The 25,374-nt window shown below is 48.0% G+C and overlaps 1 protein-coding gene across 1 annotated transcript; it reads right to left on the bottom strand.

Moving 5' to 3' along the window:
* Positions 1-589: 589 nt before the first annotated feature.
* LOC136473439 (heavy metal-associated isoprenylated plant protein 23-like) lies at positions 590-24,624 on the bottom strand. The gene is made up of 2 exons (XM_066471085.1): positions 24,242-24,624; positions 590-1,165 (listed from the first exon to the last, which is right to left on the bottom strand). Exons 1-2 carry the CDS (start codon positions 24,387-24,389, stop codon positions 876-878), a joined length of 438 nt encoding a protein of 145 aa, XP_066327182.1. The 5' UTR covers positions 24,390-24,624; the 3' UTR covers positions 590-875.
* Positions 24,625-25,374: the final 750 nt, after the last annotated feature.

The following is a 25,374-nucleotide window of genomic DNA, read 5'->3' as shown; positions in this document are numbered from 1 at the left end:
CCTCGCTCGAATGCCTAACCAAGTCCAGATCCAAAGTATCAGTCCGCCCGGTCTTCAATTATCCTTCATATATATTCTATGTGACAGTAATATAATAACAACAATAATATCTTTCCTAGCTCTCGCGAGTGACAGGTAATCACTCGATTTCTACCGAATCCTATAGCATAGCAATCTACATGATCTTGACATACTAGTAGGACGCATAGGATAAGGATATATATATATATATATATATATATATATATATATATATATATATATATATATATATATATATATACACACACACACAAGTGGTTTCATTCAACACCTTAAAACTTAATGCACAAGTATAAAATAAAGTGCAGAATAATAGGGGTTATGCACCGGGGCTTGTCTGGACAAGATATTACCAAGGATTAGCATTCCATCATGTAGACACGATCATCAAGGCACCATCTTTTCCGCTACTTCGGTCGACTCCATGATCCATTGTTGTTCCTATTATGATATACATGGATGCAACGTATAGACGCAATTAATCAACGGTAACCATAACTCTTAAAAATACGATTACGCTCCGCAAACTATCAAGCTCTTTCATTTGAAGCTTGAGTGGAAGAAGGAATAGTTCCTACCAACGGAATGGCTTCAATTCAAGAGCCATTGGTAGGATTTCTTCTTGCGGAGGTCGTATACAAAACTGGAGAATACTTCTATGATGGAAAAATACGTAACTACTGAACGGCTCAAAGTAATTAAGAGATACAAATTATTACTGCGTAACTACGGAGCAGTTTGTTCATGGAAACCTAGACTGTGTGAATGAAGCAGCATCACATAATTAATAAGGACGGAGCAGGCTCTAGCATGATGCATCAAGCAGCAGGCTATCACATAAGGGAGCAGGCGTTGGGGTTATCGTCGCTGAAGAGCGTGGCGAGGTGCTCCTCTTGGCCAGCCGCGGGCGCGACGATTTGTGCGTCCACCCTGCGGACGTGGCCCGGCGGCGCCCTCTTGTCGTACACCGGCGGCGCGACGTAGAGGTTGGTGTAGGGCACGTAGGGCCACAGCTCGACGCGCTTCCCCGTGGACTGGGCGCGCCTCAGCACCCGCTGCGCCTCCACGAACCCCTTCACCGTCACCTTCTGCTGCTTCCGGTTGATCTCCACCGACTCCACCCCTGCACCATGCAAAGTGCAACAGAGTGAAGCTGGCCGCGGGGTCAATGCATGCATGGGGTCCAGATCAGAATAATATATTCGTAACAACAACGAATGGAGCAAATTTGGCGGTAGAGGATATAGAGAGAGATGCTATGTTAATTTGAATGCATGCATGAACTTTGATGATCTGCAGAACACGATACAGACGATACAGGTTCGTCCAGAATCGATCACTGACAAAATTTTCCATGCTGAGTGCTAACCTAAAGGACACATACGGCCGCCTGCCTAACGTGACACCTCATCTTTAAGATTCGAGACTGACTACTCCTGGCCACCATTAGATCAGCATTAGGTCCGCTGCGTGTGTCGACTTCCCAATATGGTTCTTCCAGGAATCAAAGGTTGGGGTCTAATTCAATCCACAATAATGAAAAGGGTTTAATTTAGTTTTAAACAATTGAATACATGTTTTGCAAGAGGTGGACATCCAACAATTAATGATAAACTCAGTGCTTAGTAGTCTACCTTTATACATGCATGATGTCCTTTTTTGCAATTCCAACAACATAGGTGTTGATGAGATTAGACTACTTTGGCTAAGATTTTTTTTGGCAAAATGATGACCAAAAGAGAAAGTATCGTCTTGTCAAATGAAGCATACTTTGTCAGCCAAAAGATCAAGGGGGTTAGGAAAACAACTGATGAGACTACTAAGTAAATGGCTTTTCAAGTTACTTATAACTGGTGGGACTTGGCAACAAATAATATGGAACAAGTATTTAGGTTCCTATGGGGAGTCACATTTTTGGGTAGTCATATGAACTGGATTTTTTCCATCTTGGGTCCATCACAATCAAAGCCGAAGTGAGATTTGAGGAGGATAAATGGTTGTTAAACTCTACTTTGAGGGAACAATATTCTTATATAATATCACTAGACACAAGCATGATACTATAGTTGAGGTCTTTGCTCTTTAGTACATGTAGATCACCTCTAAATATTTCATGGAGACATGATTTGATTGAACCTAAATTAGTAGCTTGGAATGAACTTCTTCCTCATATTGTTATATCAAGCTTACACAAGAGCATGATTTGTTTTATTATAATTTTGACCCAAAGAGTTAGTCCTCGGCTTTGATTCATATAGATATTCTCAACTTCAGTAAAATCATTTGGAATTTAAAGGTTCCACTAATTAAAGTGTCGGTGTCGGTGTTTCGAACAAACATCAACTAGTAAATTTATATTTGTTGCGCGTTAGGCTCGGATAGCGTACTAAAGGACACAAGGTTTATACTGGTTCAAGCTGAATGTCCCTACGTCTAGTTTGCTGCTGCTCGTGTTATTAGTACCGAAAAAGGTTCGTAGTAGGGGGTACAAACAGTCGAGAGAGGGACAGGTCCTAAGTCTCTGATGGAAAGGTCGAATGGATACTAAGAGCTCGGTTGCTTCTTGGCTGTGTGTTGTGTGTGGAATCGATCCGTCCCCTTAGTGGGGCATCCTGCCCTCCCTTTTATAGAACAAGGGGGGAGCAGGGGTTACAGATGGGAGAAAGAGGAAAAAACCAAAGGTAGAGAAGGTCCTTCGAAGGTGTCGGGGCTTCCTTTTCCCTTCAGCCTGCCCTGCTGACATGGGAGACCATGCCACGGATAGCATGTTTTGTTGATCCTGATAGGGCTGGGCTTTGACTTCGTTTCAGCGAGTGGTCACGTCCCATCCTTCCCCGGTGGACAGTGCGGTGTGTCAGGGCGCTAAGCCATGACTCTGCGGGGAGTAGATGGAGAAATGACCATACACCCGTCACTGTAGATGATGTGAGTTCTTCCTTGAATTGTAGTGATTGTCGTATGTTGTGTTAGGATCCACGCCCGAGGGCTGATGGCGGCGCCTACAACACTGTAGAATAAAAGTTGGCGCCTACAACACTATTTGGGCTCTACCATGCCTAGGAGGGCTTAAAGCGCCCATCCCGTCGTATCCTAATGATACCTTCTTACAGGTGCGCAGGGCATGGTCCTCGGTACTACGGTTGACCTAAGTGTTCTGTCTTGCCCTGTGCTCGTCATTATGAGAGGGCAGGGTGTAGACGTCGGGTGAGGCGGGGCCAGCCCCGGAGCTCAGACGTTGGGCGAGGCGGGGCCTGATCCCAGACGTCGAGCGAGGCGGAGCCAGCCCTCAGCTGTCAGGTGAGGCAGAGCCAGCCTTCAGGCGTCGAGTGGGGCAGAGCCTGCCCTCAGCCATCGGGCGAGGCGGAGCCAGCCCTTAGGCGTCGGGCAGGGCAGAGCCTACGCTCAGCCATCAAGCAAAGCAGAGCCCGCTCCTAAACATCAAGCGAGGTAGAACCCAGCCCTCGGGGGTCGAGCGAGGCAGAGTCTAGCCCTCGAGGGTCGGGCGAGGCGGAGCCAACCCTTCAGGGCAGGGTGAGGCGCGACCAACCTTCGGTTGTATGGACAAGGAGTGTAGTTGCGCTCCCACCTGTTCGGAAGCATCAATGTTTGATGGTTATTAGTTCCACCTCATTGTGTACCCTAGTATTAGGTCCCCGATAGTAGCCCCCGAGCCCCTGGGTGATTCAGATAGAGTCGCCCGGGGGTGATTTGACATGCCAGAGGGTGCGTGCGAGCACACCCGATGGGTGTAGCCCCCGAGCCCCCGGGTGATTTGGACAGAATGGTCCGAGGGGTATTTCGATTTGCTAGAGGGTGCGCGCGAGCGCACCCGTCGGGTGTAGCCCCCGAGCCCCCGGGTGATTCAGATAGAATCATCCGAGGGGTAATTTCGGACCCTTTGCGGGTATGGCTATGAGATTTGGTGTTTTAACAACTAGACAACTTAAAGGAAACCCTGGTATCCCATTCGTAGGGACTCATCCAGGGTCAGCCCGGTTGGGACTCGATTGTGGATCAAGGCTCCCTTAAGGTTCGTGTGCCTAAGTCCTAGCTGCTCGTGGGCCCACCCCTCGTTGGGATGGTCATCGAAACAGTTGGGCCAAGCCTCAAACTCCTAGGCCCTAGCGGGCCAGAGAAATGCTTTTTGACTCGTATCCTCTCTGTGGGAAAAGAATCCTGGTCTGCTCGGGAAGGCGAAACGTTTGGCGTGATTTTGGTGGGAAAGGATAGGGATCACGGACGCATATCCCATGATGTGATGTGGTGGTGTATTGTGGTAGGCTCAAAGACCTAGGCAGATAGTTGCTCTTCTAGCATCCATCGCCCCTATAAAACCAAGGGGTTCACCCCTAGGGTTCTGTACTTTGCCTCCTTGCCTTCGCATCTGCAACCTCCGTCGCCAATCACCTGAGCCTCCCGCACCCGCATCGTGGCCACCGTCAAGCTCGCATTCGCATCGCAGCCGCCGTCAAGCTCACATCCACCCCCTCCCAATCATTCAATGGAGCCATGGTGCAAATCTGACTTCACCCCTCAGCGCCTAGAGGGCCTCATTCGTTGTGGCCTCCTTTGCCAGCTGACCGCCATCGACGAGTGGCGGCTGCCCGGTAATGAGGATGAGTCATCGCCACCCAAAGGGTATATCATGTCCTTCGCTCACTTCCACAAGCGGGGATTCGCCATACCTGCCCACAAGTTCCATTGTGTGCTGTTGGATTACTACAAGGTGGAGTTGCAGCACCTTACTCCCAATGGGGTCCAGCACATTTGCGACGTTCGTCGCCTTGTATGAGGGGTTCCTAGGGATTAGTCCCCACTTCAACCTGCGGCGGTATCTCTTCGCCGTCAACCTTTTGAAGAAGCGGGTTAGGAAGCAAGAGCTGAGCGTGCCGGTGAGATGTGCCGCATTTAGCTCCGTAACAACTAGGTGAATGAATACCCATCAATGCGTCTGTTGACCTCCAACAAGGGGTGGCATTCGCATTGGTTTTATGTCAAGGACGACATCGCTGCCCCCTTGCCAGTGTTCTCCGAGCGCATCATCGAAGAGGTCTCGAGGTTGTGGAAGTGGGGTGTCCTAGACAAGGACAAGAAGAAGATCAAGGACCATCTCGCTGCCCTCCAAATTCTGAAGGAGGGGGCATGAAGGGATCGGGGATCATTAGCACCTACCATACGCGGAGGGTGGCACCACTGATGCGCCACACGCTTCCCCTATACCTGATGGGGCCCAGAGCATCGCTTGAAGGGACGACGCTTGTTGATGAAGCGCTCCCCCTCTAAAGTGGCGCAGCGCATCAAGGAGGCAATGGAGCCTTCAAAGGACAACACCGGCGTTGTCCTCGATTTTGTGTGCCCGGTGTCCGGGCATCCCCCAATGTGGCCGAAATAGGGGTTCATCAACTTTGTAAGTACTCCTTCCCTATGCCTCCTCTTTACTTGAATTCCCAACCCCTTGATGCTGACCTTGGGATAGTGGGACTAGCCGAAGAGACTCGTCTTTAGGGATAGCCTGGCTTCGCTATGGAAGGATCGACTCGTGGCGACAGCGAATCGCACCATGGCCGAGTGGGATAGGAAGATGAAGGAGCTCAAGCAGAAGAAGTTGTTGCAGAAGCAGCAAGCACGGGAATGAGGAGAGGAGACAAACAGTGATGATGACAATGACGACGATGAGGAGGAGTATGACGAGGTAGTTGCTGATGTGGAGTGTGATGTCCTGGAGGACGAGGATTCACTGATAGGTACCCACTCATCCTCGTAGGGACCCTTCCCATTCCATGTAGGGGGGAAGTGAGTCCATGTGGCCAGTGAAGATGGGCTAGACCATTGGCCCGTCCTTAGGACCAATGAGAGCGGGTGGATCTGCCGCTGCACCCGGGGTGCTGATGGAGGGGGTGGCTCCACTGCCACGCCCCACGAGCTGATAGGGGTGGGTGGATATGCCGCCGCGCCTGAGGCATCGACAGAGAGGGGTGACTCCGCCGCCACACCCTCAGAGGCAAGGGAGACAAGCCCCTCTACCTGGGAGCAGGGGGTAGGCTCAAAATAGTCCTGCCTAGACGAGTTGGAGCAGGAATCTAGGGGTTCATGCCCAAAACATTCCAATCGCCCAACAGCACCAGCGTAAGTCATCGATTCCTCTGTTTTTCCTATTTTTCTATTTTTCAGTGTGACCTATGCCTTTTAACTCTTGTAGAGTCTTGAGATGGAGCTGCTCTTTGGTGTTGGCGTCCAAGAAGAGTGTTGCTCTTCAAGCGGGATGGGTGCCGTCGCCCGACGTTATTCTTGTTTTGGGTAGGAGCGGAGCCGATGTTGCGGTCTCATTGGCCGATCTGGTGCCGATGGGGGCGGTGCCCGTGCTCTCGGTGGGTCAAGCAGACGTTGGGGTTGGAGGAGCGCTCTTAGGGGTCACCAAGCAAACAGCAATGGAGGTGATTTCGCCACCTACGTCAGAGCGGACAGAGCTGCTGCCTATGCTTATGGCGCCCTCTATGGTGGACGTGGCACCACAAGCCGAGGCCCTGGCATCATAAGCGTAGGTGGCCACGACCATGACAAGCCAGGGGCAGCTGAACGCAGCCATGGTGGTGTCCAAAGAAGCGGCACGATCCGTGCCACCGGCTGCCCAGGCGATGGAGTTTGAGGTGGGCTGGACGGAGGAGGACATGGCCGGAGGATCCCTAGGTGTTGTGGCGGTGGTGGAGAGGACTAGCAGGGGTTCAAACTTGGACCTAGTATCGGGGTGCAGCCGCTCGCCCACGTGGGGTGAGTCGCTGCTCTAGTGGATGGATCTCCAAGACCCAACGTCGACTCTCTTCTCGCTTGACGATGCTACCAAGAGCATAGAGCGAGGGAGTCTCGATGAAGGGATCTCAGCGATGATGGATGTCCTGAACCAAGCTAGAGGCATCCTACGTGACATCATCGATCCCAATGGCCGGGTATCCACTTGATCTTCGCTTTCTTCTTTCTTGTAACATCCCGCCTCTCCGAGGCCGGGCTCGTTTACATCTGGCAGCTTCTCTAGGATATAGACTGCCCTCACAGACCAACACAGGTCTTTTCTACGCACTTTATCCTCACTCGTGCGCACCCGGAAAGAACTTCCCGATCGGTCACCCATCGCTCCAGGCCAAGCACGCTTAACCTCAGAGTTATTTGCAGATGAGCTTCCAGAAAAGAAGTTGCAACTTATTGGTATGAGTATCCTATTAATCCTGTTAAGCCCTGGGCCAGGATGTTACATCCTCACCCCATTAAGAGATCGACGTCCTCGTCGATCAATCCCAAGCCAGGAGCATCCTCTCTTGGCCACGTCCGTGTATTCAGAGCCAGCGCATGTGCCATGCTGTGTGACCACGCCGGATCCACACTAGCCATGTACACCATGCCTGCGCAACTACGACACACGCGCCCATGAAACTGCGAGAGTCGGCTCTGATACCATTCTGTAATATCCCGCCTCTCCGAGGCCAGGCTCGTTTACATCTGGCAGCTTCTCTAGGATATAGACTGCCCTCACAGACCAACACAGGTCTTTTCTACGCACTTTGTCCTCACTCGTGCGCACCCGGAAAGAACTTCCCGATCGGTCACCCATCGCTCCAGGCCAAGCACGCTTAACCTCAGAGTTATTTGCAGATGAGCTTCCAGAAAAGAAGTTGCAACTTATTGGTATGAGTATCCTATTAATCCTGTTAAGCCCTGGGCCAGGATGTTACATTTCTCCATGTATTTTTGTATTTTTGACACTGGTCTTCTTTTTAGTCCATCATTGCTCGTAGCAGGGAGAAATCCTGGTTCCTCCATGAGTAGAAGGTGGAATGGGACCACCTCACTAAGGAGGCCCAGCTATGAGGAGATGTGAGCGCCCAGCTTGCTACTGCCCAACAGTGGGAAGCCGAGGCGCATCGGGACACGGAGGAGATACATGGGATGGTCTAGGATCTATTGGTGAGGGTGCAGTAGGATGAGGAGACGGCCACTAGGGTCTAAAAGGAGCAGAACAAGCTGCTCTAGAAGGATGCCGAGGCCAGCCAGCAGGCCATTGACCTCCTGGTTGAGCTGGTGACAGAGCGGGATCTCAAGCTAGAAGCCAAGGATAGGTCCATGGCCCTATAGCAGAGGGCAAATCTAGATGCCAAGGTAATTGCCTGGCTACGCAGGGAGCGAGACGAGCTATGCTAGACTGTAGAAAGGCTCCGCTCGGCGCATGGCATGGCCCGCGAGGAGCTCGACCAGGCTGTTTGAGAGCGTGACGAGGCGTGTCAGGGGGTCAGCTCCCTTCGGGTAGATCTTGGAGCCACGGTGGCATGAAGGTTGGAGGCCAAGAGCATCTCTGTTGGGCTAGGCATGGAGCTTGCTGAGGTGTGGAGGATTCTTTAGGCTAAGAGTGATGAGCACAATCTCCTATGCGCTGTCGTCAGGGTTGTTTTCGATGACCTGGGGGTGGCACGGCTGGAGGAAACCGGCTCACTTGCGGCCCATGCCGTAGATATCATGGCGTGGATGCGCCCGCTTGAAGAGAGTGCCTTTCACGCTAGGATCACCCAAGCCTTTGTTGTTGCCCGCTCTCATTATGATCAAGAAGTTAACTTGGAGGCAATGAGCCTCGGCTTCGCGCCTAGCTACGAAAACTTCAAGCTAGAAGAGATTGAGAAGGCAGTGACTCCTATCACATGGAACCTGGCAGACAGGCTAAAAGACATAGTTCTCCCTCCAAGGAAGTAGTTAGTTGAATGAGTCTGATAAACATTTATCTATAATCTGTGGACAAGTGTTGGTACTTTTGTGTTTGAAAACATATTTGTAATTTCATTTTGTAATTTTGTTTCATTTGTCTAAACTTACTTTCATCCCTTTTGCATTCGAGGAAAAAGGTTTATGTGATCTGATCGTTCCATTCATTAAGACTGTAGGGCCCAAGGTGTATACGGGGAAAATTTCGATTACGCTGGTGAGCAAAGTTATCATAGCCATTGGGGCATAGGTTTTTGTAGTCTTAGCAGGCATGCTCATTTATCTGTTCCCACAAACCTAGCCATCAACCTTAACGCGAGGAAGAGGTTTGATGCAATGATAGTTTCAAAAAAAGGGAGTATTTATACCTTTATCAGCCCTCGAGTGAGATCCGACCCCTTGCGGTCGCTGGGGCCAGATGTTACTGGAGACCGAAGCGAAGATAGCAAACTTACTCTTGTATTCGCATGTACCCCTTACTTAGGATTTTAATGATCATTCCGTGACCGTGCATTTGGTGCCATTGCTAGCCCAGCCTTCCTCGAGCCCCCACGCATGGTGGGGATTTGGTCAAGGGTTGGCTCATTTTGTGACTATCGCCCCATCTGTGGTTTCCACAACTGGATGGGTTGAGGCGACGTCACTTGCCTCGACGGCTCAAGTGATGTGCTTGATGAGCTCACTAACAGGGATGTTCGAATGGAATCTGATCCTGTTGCTTTGTGATAGGGTCAGCAAAGCCCTCGGGTGGTGTTCTGTTGCTCCTTGACCTGCCTTCCAACAGATTCCCCCTCAATGGGGATTCCATGGGCTCGGCTAGAGGCTAGATTGAACTAGAAGGTTGAGATGACCCTATACGTCTCAATGCGGGTTGGGCAAAGGCCGCTGAGGCTCATCTATGTTTTCTTCCTTGGCTCTTGATTGACGCAAGGTGGCCTCGGACCCTTCGTGGGCCAGCCTTCAAACCTCGGTCTCTCGATCTCAGATCGAGCGGCTCGAGCCCCTGATCCCCTTGGGGTCTGATAGGGGTCAGCCGCGTTTCACACATCACCCTATCCTTGGTTTCACAACCAAAGGGGCTAAGTTGACGACACTTGCCTCGATGGCTCGAGTGTCGTGCTCAATGAGCTCGCTAATAGGCATGTTCGTGTGGAATCTGGGTCCATCATTCACTAACGGGGTCGGTAGAGCCCTCATGTGGCATTCCACTACTTCTTAACCTGCCTCCCAGTAGATGCCTGAGCCATTCGATAGGCTCAGGTGACCTGTTGGCCTCTCCTCAATGGAGATTCTATGGGTTTGGCTTGAGGTTAGAATCGAACGAGAAAGGTCGAGATGTCCCTGTCCGCTTCTGAGCGAGGTCAGGCAAGGCCGCTGGCCCTCATCTTGGTTTGTCTCCCTTGGCTCTATTTGACGCGAGGTGGCCTTGAGCCCTTCGTGGGCTAGCCTTTGAACCTCGGTCAGTTGCCGCTCATATTGAATGAGGCGACTGTTGCTTCATGATGCGACATGAAGCGTTGAGATGCAGCGATTGCATATGCAACGTTTGGATGTATGGGTTTAATGTATGATTTAATCAAATCAAAAGTGGGGGTCAGTGATGTTACCTTGGCAGTATGAGCGGCGAGAAGCTTTTACCGGACATGTCCGTGCAGGGTTTAGGTCCAACGTTTGTGACGGGGCCAGCGTGACCTGCACGAGCATCACAATTTTTTGTTTCTGTCTCTCGACGGTGATCCAAACCGTTCGATTGACTTTAGGCGACCTGCCAGCTTCTCCTTGAAGGAGATTCTACAGGCGGACCCCTCCGAACCCTTCTTGGGAAGGCGGATGCTAAAGCTTGGGGAACGGGGGACTGTGAATTCAGTTCTGCTGGTGAACAAAAACACCATAGCCATCGGGGCATAGGTTCTAGCAGTTCGTCTAGTTTTATTTAAAGTTTTACACCTGCACACTGTGTATCTGGTTTTAAACGTAAGGAGGGGTTAGGCAAAGAGGATGTCTAAACAAGTAGACACTCTCGGCAGCCTCCGAGCGATGTTCGTGCCCCTCATTGCTAGGGTTGAAAGCTCGGTAATGAAATTAATCACGCAAAGTGAGTAAACAAAGGTGCTTATCTTTTGGTGTCCGTTCATTCATCATTTTACCTAGGCCGTCTGATTGACCTAGGAGGCCTATTGGGCCCCACTTTATGGGGGGTCTGTCATCGGGTCGTTCCATGGTCCTGCCTGGGGAAGCGGAGAGTCACCTGCATGCGGGTGCGCCCTGATTCTCACACATGGCATGCAATAGTGGTGGGCCATGCCTAGGCAACATCCTGTTTGGCTAGGCGACGTCTTGTCGATCAGAGCACATCCTGTCGGTCTAGGCACGTCCCCTCAAATTCCCCATCAGCATCGAATTCTCATTTGCATTGAATAGGGGAAGGGAGAGGGTTTTTTGTCCCAACCTTTCGCCTTTCTCCCACCACTGCATCTTGTCCTTAAATGGGGGGGGGGGGAGAGGAGTTCTCATCCCATTCCTCTGCCTATTCCTGAGCTACCGCTTCTCCTCCTTCTTCCTTTTCACTGAGCACGTTCGCATGTCATAGCGGTTCCTAAGTGAGAGAGGGTAATGTGAGGGAGAGGAGAACTCATAGATCCATTCATAAATCTAGAGTGTGATGTCAAGCTGGAGGTCAACATAGATGAGATGGTGTCGGCTGCCTTCGCCGAGAAGAGGCCGCTTCCGCCAAAGGAGGAGGCGCACTAGAGGGTGTTGAGCGTCGTCGGCTTTGCCATCGTCCATGAGGCCTTCATCAGGATGGAGCTATATGGGAAGCTCTTCTGGAGGATCTTCTTTGGGCGAGTCTTGTTGGTGGGGAAGCCACCTAGGACTGCGTCGATGGGGGGCTTCGCCCTTGCGGCTGCTCAGATCGGCCAGTTCATGAAGCTTGATGAGATGTCAGAGACATCCATCAGCCATGGTAGCCTTTCTTCGGTGGGAAGCGCCCCCCGTCTAGATACCATTGTCAGGGTTGCGGCTGATCACGATGGCCTTGGTGAAAGTGCCACGGTCATCGACGTGGTGCTCGATATTGCAGACGACATCACCCTCAGGGATCTCTTGGAGCGGTAGGACGTTGCCGATGGAGAGTGTGGCATGGTGACCGTAGTAGTACTTAGAGTAGAAATGGTCAGAAACTGTAATTGAATAAGTTGTGGGGGAGCCCCGTGTGAACAGTTTTATGTATTCATGAATACATTAGTCCCTTTTCATGATGAAATCACTTTGTAAGCAATGAATTTTTGCAAAAATGAACATGTTCTCAAATTTCATTATGGCAAACAACTTTTCAGCTCTTCTCCCTCTTTTGGCAAAAGAGTTTTAATGCCTTCCGACCCTTCCCATAGTTACGGTCGCAAAAGACTCAAAGTGCTAGGGACACAATTCTGGTCATGCTGGTGAGCAAAGAGACCATAGCCATTAGGGCGTGGGTTTCCCGCAGTCCTACCAGTTATACTCAGATCTTATCCCCAAAATCCTATCCCTTAGGACTTACCATGAGAAGAGAGAAAAACACAGAGAATGTTTGCAAGATAACATAGAGAATGTTTTTGTAAGGTAAACGTGCTTGTACCAGCCCCCGAGTGAGGTCTGACCCCTCGCACTTGCTGGGGTCGGATGTCACAAAAGATTGGGGATGTTGATGACAAAACTAATAAGAGAAAGTATGTGTTTATTTAAGGGTAAAAACAACATAGCTGCTCAAAGTTCCAGGCGTTGATGAAGACCTCATCGTCGATGGTTTTCAACTTGTAGGCGCCTGGCCGAAGTACTTCCACGATGATGTACAACCCCTCCTAGGGCGAGGAGAGCTTGTGATGGTCCTTGTTGCTCTACATGAGGCAGAGAACTAGGTCCCCAACGTTGAAGGCTTGGTCCCACACCCGTCGGCTGTGGTACCGACGCAACGCCTACTGGTACTTGGCTAAGCGGAGGAGGACAACGTCGTGAGCTTCATCTAGTAGGTCCATGGCATCTTCGTGGGATGCCTTGGCTCCCTATTCATCATATGCTTTGATCCTTAGTCGAGGTTGGTTGGGAGGACGACCTATGAATCATAGACCATGAAGAAAGGCATGTAGCCGGTGGCTCAGCTAGGAGTTGTCCTCAGGCTCCAGAGCACCGCGGGGAGCTCGGCGACCCAGCGTGCCCTGAACATGTTTAACCAGTTGAAGATCCTGGGTTTGAGGCCCTATAGGAACATGCTGTTTGCACGCTCGACCTGCCCATTCGTTTGGGGGTGCGCAACGATGGCCCAATCGACTCAGATGTGTTGTTCATCACAAAATCGAAGGAATTTCTTGCCGATGAACTATGTGCCATTGTCCATAATGATGGAGTTTGGTACTCCAAAGCGATGGATGATGTCAAGGAAGAACACCATAGCTTGCTCGGAATTGATCACGGAGATCGACCAAGCTTCGATCCATTTTGTGAACTTGTCTATGGTGATAAGTAAGTGGGTGTAGCCCCCGGGCATCTTCTTGAGAGGCCCAACTAGATTGAGCCCCTAGACCATGAAGAGGCACGTGATGGGGATCATCTGGAGTGCCTAGGTCGAAAGGTGAGTTTGCCGAGTGTAGTACTGGCACCCTTCATAGGTGCGTACGATTTGCTCAGCGTCGGCTACTACAGTGGGCTAGTAGAAGCCCTATCGGAATGCGTTCCCAACCAAGGTTCTAGGCGCAGCATGGTGACCATAGACCCCACCATGGATATCGCTCAGCAGAAGCTTCCCCTATTTGATGGGGATATAGAGTTGTAGGATCCTAGTGTGGCTTCGTTTGTAGAGTTCGTCCTCCACAAGAATGAATGACTTGGCGTGATGTGCGAGCCATCGAGCTTCCATCTTGTCCGTCGGCAGCATGTCATGGAGGAGGTAGTTGAGGTAGAGTGTTCTCCAGTCATCTAGAGGGCGGGCTCTGTCGCTGGATCCTCTTCAAGCTCCATGACCTCAGGGCTGGACGGAGCCATCGGTTGGTTAGCCCCCGAGGCTAGATCGGACAGACCATCATTGGCCCATTTCGACCCTTCATAGCATACCAAGGGTTTGTGTTGGTCGCTGGTGAAGACTCCCATTAGCACTAGTTCTCGGCCGGATGCCGCTTTCACAAGCACGTCGGCCGCCTCATTGAGGCGCCTTGGGATGTGATTGAGTTCGAGGCTGTTGAATTTGTCCTCTAGCCGTTGGACTTCTTGGTAGTATGCAGCCATCTTGGTGTCATGATAGCTCAACTCCTTCATGACTTGGTTGATGACTAGCTAGGAGTCACCTCAGATATCGAGGCATCGGATGCCCAACTCGATGGTGATTCATATGCCGTTGATGAGCGCTTCATACTCAGCCACATTATTGGATGAGTAGAAATGGAGATGAACCATGTACCTCATGCAAACCCTGAGGGGTGATACGAAGACTAGCCCCATGCTGGCGCCCTTCTTCATAGTGATCCATCGAAGTAAATCGTCTAGTACTCTTGATCGACGACCGCTGGTGGTGTTTGGACCTCGGTCCATTCTGCAATGAAGTTAGCCAACACCTAGGATTTGATCGTCGTTCAGGGGGCATACGTGATGCCTTGATCCATCAACTCGAGTGCCCACTTCTTGGTTCTTCCTGTGATGTCTTGGCTCTAGATGACCTCGTTGAGGGGAACGATGTCACGACCGTCATGGGGTGTGACTTGAAGTAGTGGCGTACCTTCCTCTTGGTGATGAGGATGGCGTATAGGAGTTTCTGGATTTTGTAGTAGCGGGTCTTAGAGTTGGATAGTACCTCACTGATGAAGTACATAGGGCGCTGCACCTTGAGGGCGTGCCCCTCTTCCTCCTGCTCTACTACCATGGCAGCGTTCACCACTTGTGTGGTGGCCGCTATATATAGCAGGAGGGATTCTCTGTTGCTTGGAGGAACTAGGATCGGGGCCCTTGTCAGAAGTAGTTTGACCATGTCAAGTGCCTCCTAGGCCTCGGATGTCCACTCGAAGCAGATGACTTTCTTCAAGAGTCAATAAAGGGGGAGACCTCATTCACCGAGGCGTGAGATGAATCGGCTAAGGGCGGCGAGGCATCCTATGATTCATTGAACCCCCTTTATGTTTTGAGTCGGGCCCATCCTTGTGATGGCTAAGATTTTCTCTAGGTTGGCTTCGATGTGATGTTCGAAGATGATGAAGCCGAGCAGCATGCCCCTCAGGACCCCAAAAACACACTTCTCGGGATTGAGTTTGATGCCATTCATTTGGAGTTTTGCAAAGATCTGCTCAAGATCGGCAACGAGGTGGTCAGCCCGTTTGGACTTAACTACGATGTCATCGACGTAGGCCTCAATGGTCCACCCGATGAGGTCCCCGAAGCATTTGAGCATACAACGTTAGTACGTAGTCCTAGCGTTCTTTAGACCGAACATCATCGAGACATAGCAGAACGATCCAAATGGGGTGATGAAAGATGTCGCGAGGTGGTTGGACTCTTTCATCATGATTTGATGGTAGCCAGAGTACGCATCAAGGAAGCAGAGGATCTCGCACCCCGAGGTAGAGTCGACTATTTGGTCTATGCTCAGCAAAGGGAATGGGTCCTTTGGGCATGCCTTGTTGAGACCCGTATAGTCAACACACATCCTCAATTTCCCACTCTTCTTTCATACAAGAACGGGATTAGTTAACCACTCTGGGTGGTATACTTCCTTGATGAATCTGGCTGCCAAAAGTTTGGCTATCTCTTCGCCGATGGCCCTGTGTTTCTCCTCGTCGAAGCAACATAGGCATTGCTTCACCAGCCTAGATCCTAGATGGATCTTCAAGGTATGCTCTATGACCTTCCTCGAAATGCCTGGCATATCCGAGGGTTTCCACGTAAAGATATCTTTGTTGCCATGGAGGAAGTCGATGAGCGCGCTTTCCTATTCAGAGGAAAGCATGGTACCAATGCATACTATTTTACCTTTGGGGCTACTGGGATCTATGAGGACCCCCCTTGGAGCCCTCTACCGATTCGAACGACCTAGTTGACTTCTTCGCATTGGGTGCTTTTTCAGCGACCTCCTCCTTGAGGGCGGTGAGTTCCTCGGAGGCGACGATTGCCGTGGCGTGGCCACAACACTCGACCTCGCACTCATAGGCACCCTAGAAGGAGGTGCCAACGGTGATGACCCCATGGGGGCCCAACATCTTCAGCTTGAGGTATGTATAGTTTGGGACAACCATGAACTTCGCGTAGCATGGACGTCCCAGGACGGCGCGGAAGGTTCTAGGGAACCCAACCACCTCAAAGGTGAGGGTCTTAGTCCTGGAATTGAACTGATCCCCAAAGGTAATGGGCAGATCGATCTGCCTGAGTGGTATGGCCTACTTCCCGGCCATGATGCTGTGGAAAGGTGCTCGGGTTGGGCAGAGGCATGTGCGATCAACGCCCATCTCGTCGAGTGTCCTGGCATACATGATGTTGAGGCCGCTGCCTCCATCCATCAGTACTTTGGTGAGTCTCTTTGGGCTGACGATTAGGTTGACCACAAGTGGATATCTCCTTGGGTGTGGGATAGTATCCGAATGGTTGGTGTGGCCGGTTGGGCCATGTAGACTTCACGGCGTGTGACCTTCTAACAACGTTTGGAGTCATAGGCCATTGATCCTCCAAAGATCATAAGGCAGCCATCTAGTGTTGGAAAGCCATCATCCTTCTTCTTGTTGTCATCTATAGTGGGGCAGGGTCTTTCCCCTACTCCCCTTTGTTGGAGCCTCCGGATAAGAACCGCCGCATGAGGCCACAGTCCTTGAGCAGATGCTTAACAGGAAAGGTGTGCTTCGGGCATGGCCCGTCGAGTAATTTTTGAAGTGGTTCCAAGTGTCCTCCATGGGCTTCTGACCACCCTTGCAGTCAGCAGTGGCCATGAACAAGTCCTTGCGCCGTTGCTTCTTATTCTTCCTTTTGGCAGAATGATTGGAGGTGCCTTTGCCGGCACCCTCATCCCGCCTTGCCTTGCCCTCAAGGCGATCGAAGATTGCTTCGACCGCCTCTTCTCCTAAGGCATGGCTGGTGGCGATGTCTAAGAGTTCCTTGGTGGTTCATGGGCCCTTGTGTCCCAGCTTATGAACCAAGGACTCATAGGTTGTCCCAGACAGGAAGGCTCCTATCACATCGGTGTCGGTGATGTTAGGAAGCTCATTGCACTGCTGAGAGAAGCACTAGATGTACCCACAGAGGGTCTCACCGGCCTTCTGATGATAGTTCTTGAGGTCCCATGGGTTTCTAGGGTGCTTGTATGTGCCCTAGAAGTTTCCCACAAAGATCTCCTTTAGATCTGCCCAACTCTAGATTGCATTGGACGATAGGTGTTCCAACCACGCTCGTGCCGAATCAGCTAAGAACAGTGGAAGGTTGAGGATAATTAAGTCATTATTATCCACACCACTAGCTTGACAGGCAAGCCGATAGTCTTTGAGCCAAAGTTCAGGGTTTGTCTCCTCAGAGTACTTAGGGATATTGGTAGGTGGTCGATACCTTGGCGGGAAAGCAACGTTGAGGATGTGCCACCTGAAGGCCTAAGTGTCTGGTATGCCAGGGCTCAGGCTCCAGTCCTTGCCGCTGTCATAGCATCCATCGCGATGAGGATGATAACCGTGGCAGGCTCCTTCTCTTGGGTTATTGTAGGTGCGTCTGCTGGTGTTGAGGGTGCTATGTGCGTCACGGTTGCGGCCGAGACATTGATGTATCGGGATCACAGCATGCTGCCTGCCGCCTTGTGGTGCCTGGTGGACTGATGTGTCCCTGGTGGGGTGCACTAAGGGCGTGCGCTGGCTGGTGTCGAGCTCATGTTGCCAAGACAGTGAGCTTTCTACCTGCTACGTAGCTGCACGCTCGAGCAGCATGCGAATCTCACGGTGGGCCCGATGATCCTCGGGCATTGCAACCTCGGGAAGTCCATGGAGCAAGGCCATTGCGGTGGTGATGTTCTGGCTTGCCCAAGCAAAGTGAGGAAGGGTTTCATCATAAGCAATGATCCTTCGGTTTACATCACAGGCCACGGTGCGTGCGCGCCCACCGTCTCTGCAGCGTTCGATCTCCCGATCGACATCCTGTATTCCCGCACAAGCTGGAGTTCGGCTTCGTTGATCTCCCGCTTTCGGGCTCTCAGCTGCTCCACCCCTACATGGGGTGGGGCCACCATCTCCCCTTTGGTTTCACCACCAAGGTTGCTTACCGGGGTAGCCTCCTCCGTGGAGACGCTTTCGATGTGTCCCTCGGGGGTACCCACCATGAAACATTCCTGGGAGGGGTGATGGCTCCCCCTGCTGGAGTCAGAGCCAAAGTTTGACCCCGGCCCCTCTGCAAGGAGGCCATGGAGAGATTCTATGATGCTTTTGATCATCCCCATGAACTCGTTGTTCACAGGGGATAGGATCGTGCGTTGTATCATAAGGTAGCAAATGGTCGCCGCGGCGTTGCGGAGACCGAACAGAAACGCCATCGGGGCGCTTTGTGTGGAGTGTTTCGGAGAGAGAGGGTGAGGCGGTGTGGGTCCTCCCTGGACGGTTGGGGTCTAGAGGAGACGCCGGGCTAGCGCTTAAGCCTCCTGTAGTTGAAGGCGATGGAGGGGAGAGATTGGATGGCGGCATGGGCCAACGCCAACTCTCCTCCCACTGTGATGATGAAGTCCAGGTCACCAAAACACATGTGTGTGCCTGGGACCTAGCTAATTGCGTGGCTAGCCATCCGAGGCCTGATTTGGAATGCGCAAAGGCCCCTACCTAGCGCATCAACTATCAATATTTCAAACAAACACCAACTAGTAAATTTATATTTGTTGTGCGTTAGGCTTGGATGGTGTACTAAAGGACACAAGATTTATACTAGTTTAGGCTAAATGTCCCTACGTCCAGTTTGCTGCTGCTCGTGTTATTAGTACCGAAAAAGGTTTGTAGTAGGGGATACAAATGGTTGAGAGAGGGATAGGTCCCAAGTCTCTGATGGAAAGGTCAAATGGATGCCAAGGGCTTGGTTGCTTCTAGGTTGTGTGTTGTGTGTGGAATCGATCCGTCCCCTTAGTGGGGTCTCCTGCCCTCCCTTTTATAGACCAACGGGGGAGCAGGGGTTACAGATGGGAGAAAGAGGAAAAAAACTAAAGGTAGAGAAGGTCCTTCGAAGGTGCCAGGTCTTCCTTTTCCCTTGAGCCTGCCCTATTGACATGGCAGACCACGCCAGGGATAGCATGTTTTGTTGATCCTTATAGGGCCGGGCTTTGGCTACATTTCAGCGAGTGGTCACGTCCCATCCTTCCCTAGTGGATGGTGCGGTTTGTCAGGGCACCGAGCCATGACTCTACAAGGAGTAGATGGGGAAATGACCATACGCCATCACTGTAGATGATGTGAGTTCTTCCTTGGATTGTAGTGGTTGTCGTATGCTTATGTCTGGATCCACGCCCGAGGGCTGATGGCGGCACCTACAACACTGTAGGACAAAAGTCAGCACCTACAAAACTATTCAGGCTCTGCCATGCCTAGGAGGGCTTAAAGCGTTCGTCTTGTCGTATCCTGATGGTACCTTCTCGTAGGTGCGTAGGGCATGGTCCTCGATACTGCGGTTGACCTGAGTGTCTATCTTGCCCTGTGCTTGTCATTATGTGAGGGCAGAGTGTAGACGTCGGGCGAGGCAGGGCCAGCCCCGAAGCTCAGATGTCGGGTGAGGCAGAGCCTAATCCCAGATGTCGGGCGAGGAAGAGCCAGCCCTTAGCCGTCGAACGAGGCGGAGCCAGCCCTCAGCCGTCGGGCGAAGCAGAGCCCGCTCCCATATGTCGAGCGAGGTGAAACCCAGCCCTCGAGGGTCGGGCAAGGCGGAGTCTAGCCCTCAGGGGTCGAGCGAGGCGGAGCCAACCCTTCGGGGCAGGGCAAGGCGCGGCCAACCTTCGGTTGTATGGACAAGGAGTGTAGTTGCGCTCCCGCCTGTTCGAAAGCATCAACGTTTGATGGTTATTAGTTCCACCTCATTGGGTACCCCAGTATTAGGTCCCTGACATAAAAACAAAAAAATTCTTTGGTATTTTCGTGGAGTAGTGATTCAAACAAAAGATAACTTAGCTAAACGCAAATGGCAATGAGTAAAGAGTGTTGATTTTGTCACAAAAATGAGACAATTAAGAACCTCTTGTTCGAATATCATTTTGCTCATATAGTTTGGGGCTACATACATATTGCTTTATGCATTCCTCAACCTCATAGTATTTCTCATATGTTGGGGAGTTGGCCTCCAGGTTTGGAAGGGATTTAAAACCTTTTAGTTTTGCTAGGGTGGTAGCTACTTGTTGGTCGCTTTGGTTATACATAAATGATTTAGTATTTGAAACAAACATGCTTATTCTCCTTTGTAAGTGCTACATTTGATTATCTATTGGCTCCACATATATGCGTTGTCCACTAGAAACTTACTTTGTAGGCTTTGGTTGTAGTAGCATCGCGCAACAATTGATGTAGGCGACCATGGTATTTTTCTCCTAGGCACATGGATGATGATCTAATCTTAGGATTATAGTCATTAGAGTGCTAGGGCTTTTGTTTTTTTAGGCTATGTGCTTTTATGCATAGGCTAAAAGTGGGTTCACGATTATTGTATCAACTCGATGTAATTATTATCAATTAATAAAAAAGTTCAGCAATTGTATATTAAACTTTTTAGTAAAGTCTGATTTACTCTTGAACTAATTTGAAAAATCCTTTTGAACTCTAATACCAGACAACATACACACCTTAACTTTTAAAACCGGATAAAATAACTCCTTGACAATCTAAAAGTGATTTCTTGGATGATTTTGCTGACACACATGTTAGGTGGTCTCTTTGTTCATCATATATAAAAATTATACAATTTTCATAACAAAGTCGGATGAATACAAAGTTTGTATGAAAATTGTAGAGGTCCATGCGATTAACATATTTGTAGTTGACAAATGTTTATTTGAGATCTTTTAGAGTCTCAAATATTCATTTCAAATTATGATTTTGAAATTCCTTTTTTAAAATTTTCAACGACCTAGATGTTGACATGCATATACCAAGTTGTAGCTTTGAAAACAATCTACACCATTGTTGTTGATAACTTTTTTGTATCTAAGAGCATTTAGAGCCTCAAATATTTGTTTTAATTTTTTAAAGTTTATTTCTTTTAATTTTTCAAATGATCTTGAATGTTGACATGGTATATACAATAGTTGTAGTTCTAAATAAGATCTACAACTTTGTAGTTGAAATATTTTTATCTAATATTATTTAGAGGCTCAAGTATTTGTTTTTCATTTCTCATATTTTAAAGTTCAATTTTTTAAATTTTCAAACAACTTTGGACATTGACATTATCAATACCAAGGTTATAGATCTCCATAACATCTATAACATTGTAGTTGACATACTTTTTGTTTGAGATCATTTAGACACCTAAATATTCATTTTAAGTTCTCTGAAAAATATTCATTTTAAGTTCTCTGAAAAATATTCATTTTAAGTTCCCTGAATATGAAATTAAAATTTTTGAATTTTTTAAATGACCTTGGATGGAAACACTCTCTATACTAAATTTACAATGCTTGAAGAGGTCTAAAACTTTTATAGTTGATTTTTATTGAGATCATTTAGAAGCTGAAATATTCAATAAAAAGTTTTATGGCTAAAAAAACTCAAGACATGTGGGCCCATAGGCCCTACTAGCCAAAACTATCCTGGGAACCACCCTAAACTATTTTATGTATGTAATTTATCCAGTTTTAAAAGTGAAAGCAAGTAAGTTGTCCAGTATTCGAGTTTCAGGGTGTTTTTCTAAATTCAACGACAATTTTAAGGTGGCGAATTGGATTTTTGCAAAAATATTAACCCCTATTTCACTTATAAAGTTGTTTAGGTACTTTTGCATTTGTACAGCTATTTGTAATTTGGTCGTAGGTCATGTCGTCATGTCCGTGTCACCTAAAATAATTAAAAATTAAAGTTGAGTTTGAAAAACAAATGATTTTGTTTGTTGAGAGTGGTGGATGGTTTCACAGTTTTGAAGGCTATATAAACTGGATCTGCTCAGCTGACAGCTGCACACTTTGCATTGCTGCGTCAGCTGTTACTGTAAATTGCAATGCACAGGGACAGCTAGAGCCGCAGGCATGGGAAGAAGCACAGCCGAGCAAGCTGACTGGTCTGATGGTCTGATAGTTGGGCCAAAGAATGGACTTTTCTCTATGTTCTAATGATATCGAGCAGAGATAGATGACAGAGTGAAGTCTTCGTTTCGCGAACACGTCTCACTAGCAAAAATTTTGGAACTTGAGACTACGCATCCACTATTGTTTAAGATGTCACTGTTATAGAATTCACAATATTTATTTGTTCAATGCACAAATTATATTAATGGGTTTTGGAATTACTGCGAGATAACTAAATAATCTTACAATTACGTGTCATGCATGACGCCACGTATAAGCCAGCATACACAGAACCCGTATCAAGTGGTTAAATGGAACTAATTAGACTGTGATGAAACATGGAGTGTGAAATTTAGTTCGGTAGAAGCATCGGACACTAGTACTGGCTGGTACGAAAGGCTACTGAAATGTTTCACTAGCCTTACTCGAGAATCGCCTAAGACTACCGCTAGTGTAATAATTCAATCTACACTGCAGGCACACGGTGTTTGATTTCTTTTTCTAAACTTTAAACTTTAGTCGTTCTCCTATCGGATGTTTGAACATATGCATAGAGTATTAAATATATATTAATTATGAAACTAATTGCAAAGCTTGCAACTAATTACAAAACGAATATTTTAAGCCTAATTAGGCCATGATTTGACAATGTAGTGCTACAGTAACAAATACTAATGATGGATTAATTATGTTTAATAAATTTATCTCGTAGAGTACTGACGGATTCTATAATTTATTTTTTTATTAGTATCCGAACACCCCATACGACACCCTCACGTGACACCTCCTAAATTTTAGTCAGCAGATTCAAACACCCCTTACACAATCTGCTAGTGCAGATCTTTTTCACGATTTGCAAATCAGGCCGTGGGTGTGGTCGTGGGGGATCAAACTTATGATCTCATGCCTCAAGTATTGTTTCCTTAACCATTGCATCTCAAAGTCAGTAACTAAGTAGAAGATACATTCTTTTTTATTTACTTTAATGAATATTGTATTGCATATTTGAGACGCTAAATGAATTTAATTTTAAAAACTTTACTAAAAAAAATTAGACCTTTTTTAGTACTACAACTTTCATTTATGTTATTTCTCCATCCAAGCCATTTAAAAATTCAAAAAATATGAATTTCAAATTGTTAACCTTAAAATAGAATTTCCGGTTTAAAAGATTTTAAACTAAATATAGTTAACTACAAAGGTGTAGATATTTTCGAGTACTAAAACTTTGGTTTGGATCTTTTCTTCATCTGAGGACATTTGAAAAGTTTCAAAAAAAATAATTTCAATTATTTGTACTGGCGACAGGTTAAGAAAACCATCAGTATAACTACATCTTCACTAACAATTTTTTTAAAGTTGCCGCTAGTATAAATCTTCTAATTACATCGGCGATTGTCTTAAAAGCCTACCATCAGTGTAAATGTTTTTTCCCCTGGCAGTCCATATGTACAGGCCCAGGGTTCTATATTTACTGCCGCATGTCCTTTATTAGCCGCTAGTGGAAAAATTCTTAGCGTTGACAGAAACCATTTCAATACTATACTAGTGGGAGCTGCAACAATAATAGATTTTGACGGGGACATTGTCAAACATGAAAGATTGATTTGATTGGCCGCCCAATTCCCATTGTTTTAGGACCAACAGGCAGAAATCTAAATTCTTAAGAACTAGACAAGAAACATTTCATCACGCTTAAGAAATCTAAATTCTTAAGAGGCGACGTGTTAATCAATGGAAGCCATCTCTTGCAATTCTTTTTTTTAAGTAGTGAACTGTTAAGTGATCAAGCCAGACACATTGATATGTGTCTGGTCGATTAACCAGTATTTACATGGACGGTGTGACCAGTAAGATGTATACACGTCATACCAAAATGCTTGGCATGACTCGTACAAGTACACATCCACGTTCTCCTTTCTTCGTCCTCTCACAGGCCGACTATAAGCACATTTAAATGGCTCTCGTCATTTAAATTCTACAAATAGTCTACTCCATGCATTAATACTTATGGTATATAATTAATATCATTAGATAGATATTTGAATCTAGTTTTTAATAGATTTATTTGGAGATACAAATGTCGCACATATTTTCTACAAATGTAGTTAAATTTTGGCATGGAAACCAACGGCGACAGTTAATTAGGGACAGAGGGAGTACACGGTTACCAGATTAATTAAAGAAGGACAACAGATTAAGATTCAGGCAAAACGACAAATGCATGCATACCTCTCATGCGGGCAAGGGTGTTCCTGACCTTGAGCTCGCAGCCATCACAGTCCATCCTCACCTTGAGCTCCACCGTGTGGAACTGCTTCCTCTTCCTGCTCTGCCTCTCCCTGCTGGCTCCCACCAGCTCCGATGCCACGCCTCCCATTGCGCTAGCTCTCTTGCCTCGCCGCGCCGCTGCCACTACACAGCTTTGTATTTCTACTAATAATAACTGGCTAATTCACTTGAACTTGCAAGACTTGCTGGCTAATGGAGCGAGTGTGTGCCAGCTCCAAGGCTCGATCGGGTATAATCAAGTTAATATGTGGCCAGGCATGCATGCCTATGAGCTAGCTAGGTTACGTTGTTTATGGGAAGGTGGCTTTATTTATTTCCATCACAAGATGCCGATCTAGATGAGTTATTCTAACTACCTTGGTTGCTGCTACAGTACTATTGATCTCGTAAACCAGACAGGATTGTTCGTTCTAATATGAATGGACTTTTTAGCTTTTGAAAGGAGATGTGGATTCGCCTAAGCTCTCTCGTCCCAAATAAAGGCGCATATGACCGACCATTTCAATAAAGGATGCTACTGATCTGTCATGTATTCTCTCGCTAACCTGTTCAAGGCATCAGTCTACATTCTTCTCTGCTTATTAGCACCAGTAAGGTAATTGACTAGTACCTCGGGTCTAAGATCTTCCGCAGCATTACTTCAACAGTACTTTTTAGCGAACAAACATTGTTTTTCTCTCACAACAAATTAATATAAGCACGGCCTTATTCGTTTTGCTAAAATTTGGCTTAAGCTGATACTTATGCTAATTTGTTGTGAGAGAAAAATATTATTCGTTCGTTGAAAACACTGTTGAAGTAGTGCTGCAGAACAGGGATCTCGTCAATGTGTGACCAAAGTAGAGAAAATGTGGGATGTGAGAATCTCGAGTCATCTAGATCCGCGGCGGCCCGGCCTAGTGAACTAAGCAATGTTCGTCTTTAAATGCCAACCGATGGAACTATCCATTGTCTTAGATTTGACATATATGTCAAATTCCTCATTGGCAAGAAAAACTGCAAAAATTCTGCTCCCTCCATTTGTTAATTAGGAAATGATCCAAATTCATGTAGCTCTAGCTGATTATTGACAA

This window comes from Miscanthus floridulus, chromosome 8, assembly GCF_019320115.1.
Source record: "Miscanthus floridulus cultivar M001 chromosome 8, ASM1932011v1, whole genome shotgun sequence".
In the NCBI taxonomy this organism is placed as follows: domain Eukaryota; kingdom Viridiplantae; phylum Streptophyta; class Magnoliopsida; order Poales; family Poaceae; genus Miscanthus; species Miscanthus floridulus.
Note: the sequence above shows the minus strand (reverse complement) of the source record. Positions and strands in the feature narration are given on the sequence as shown.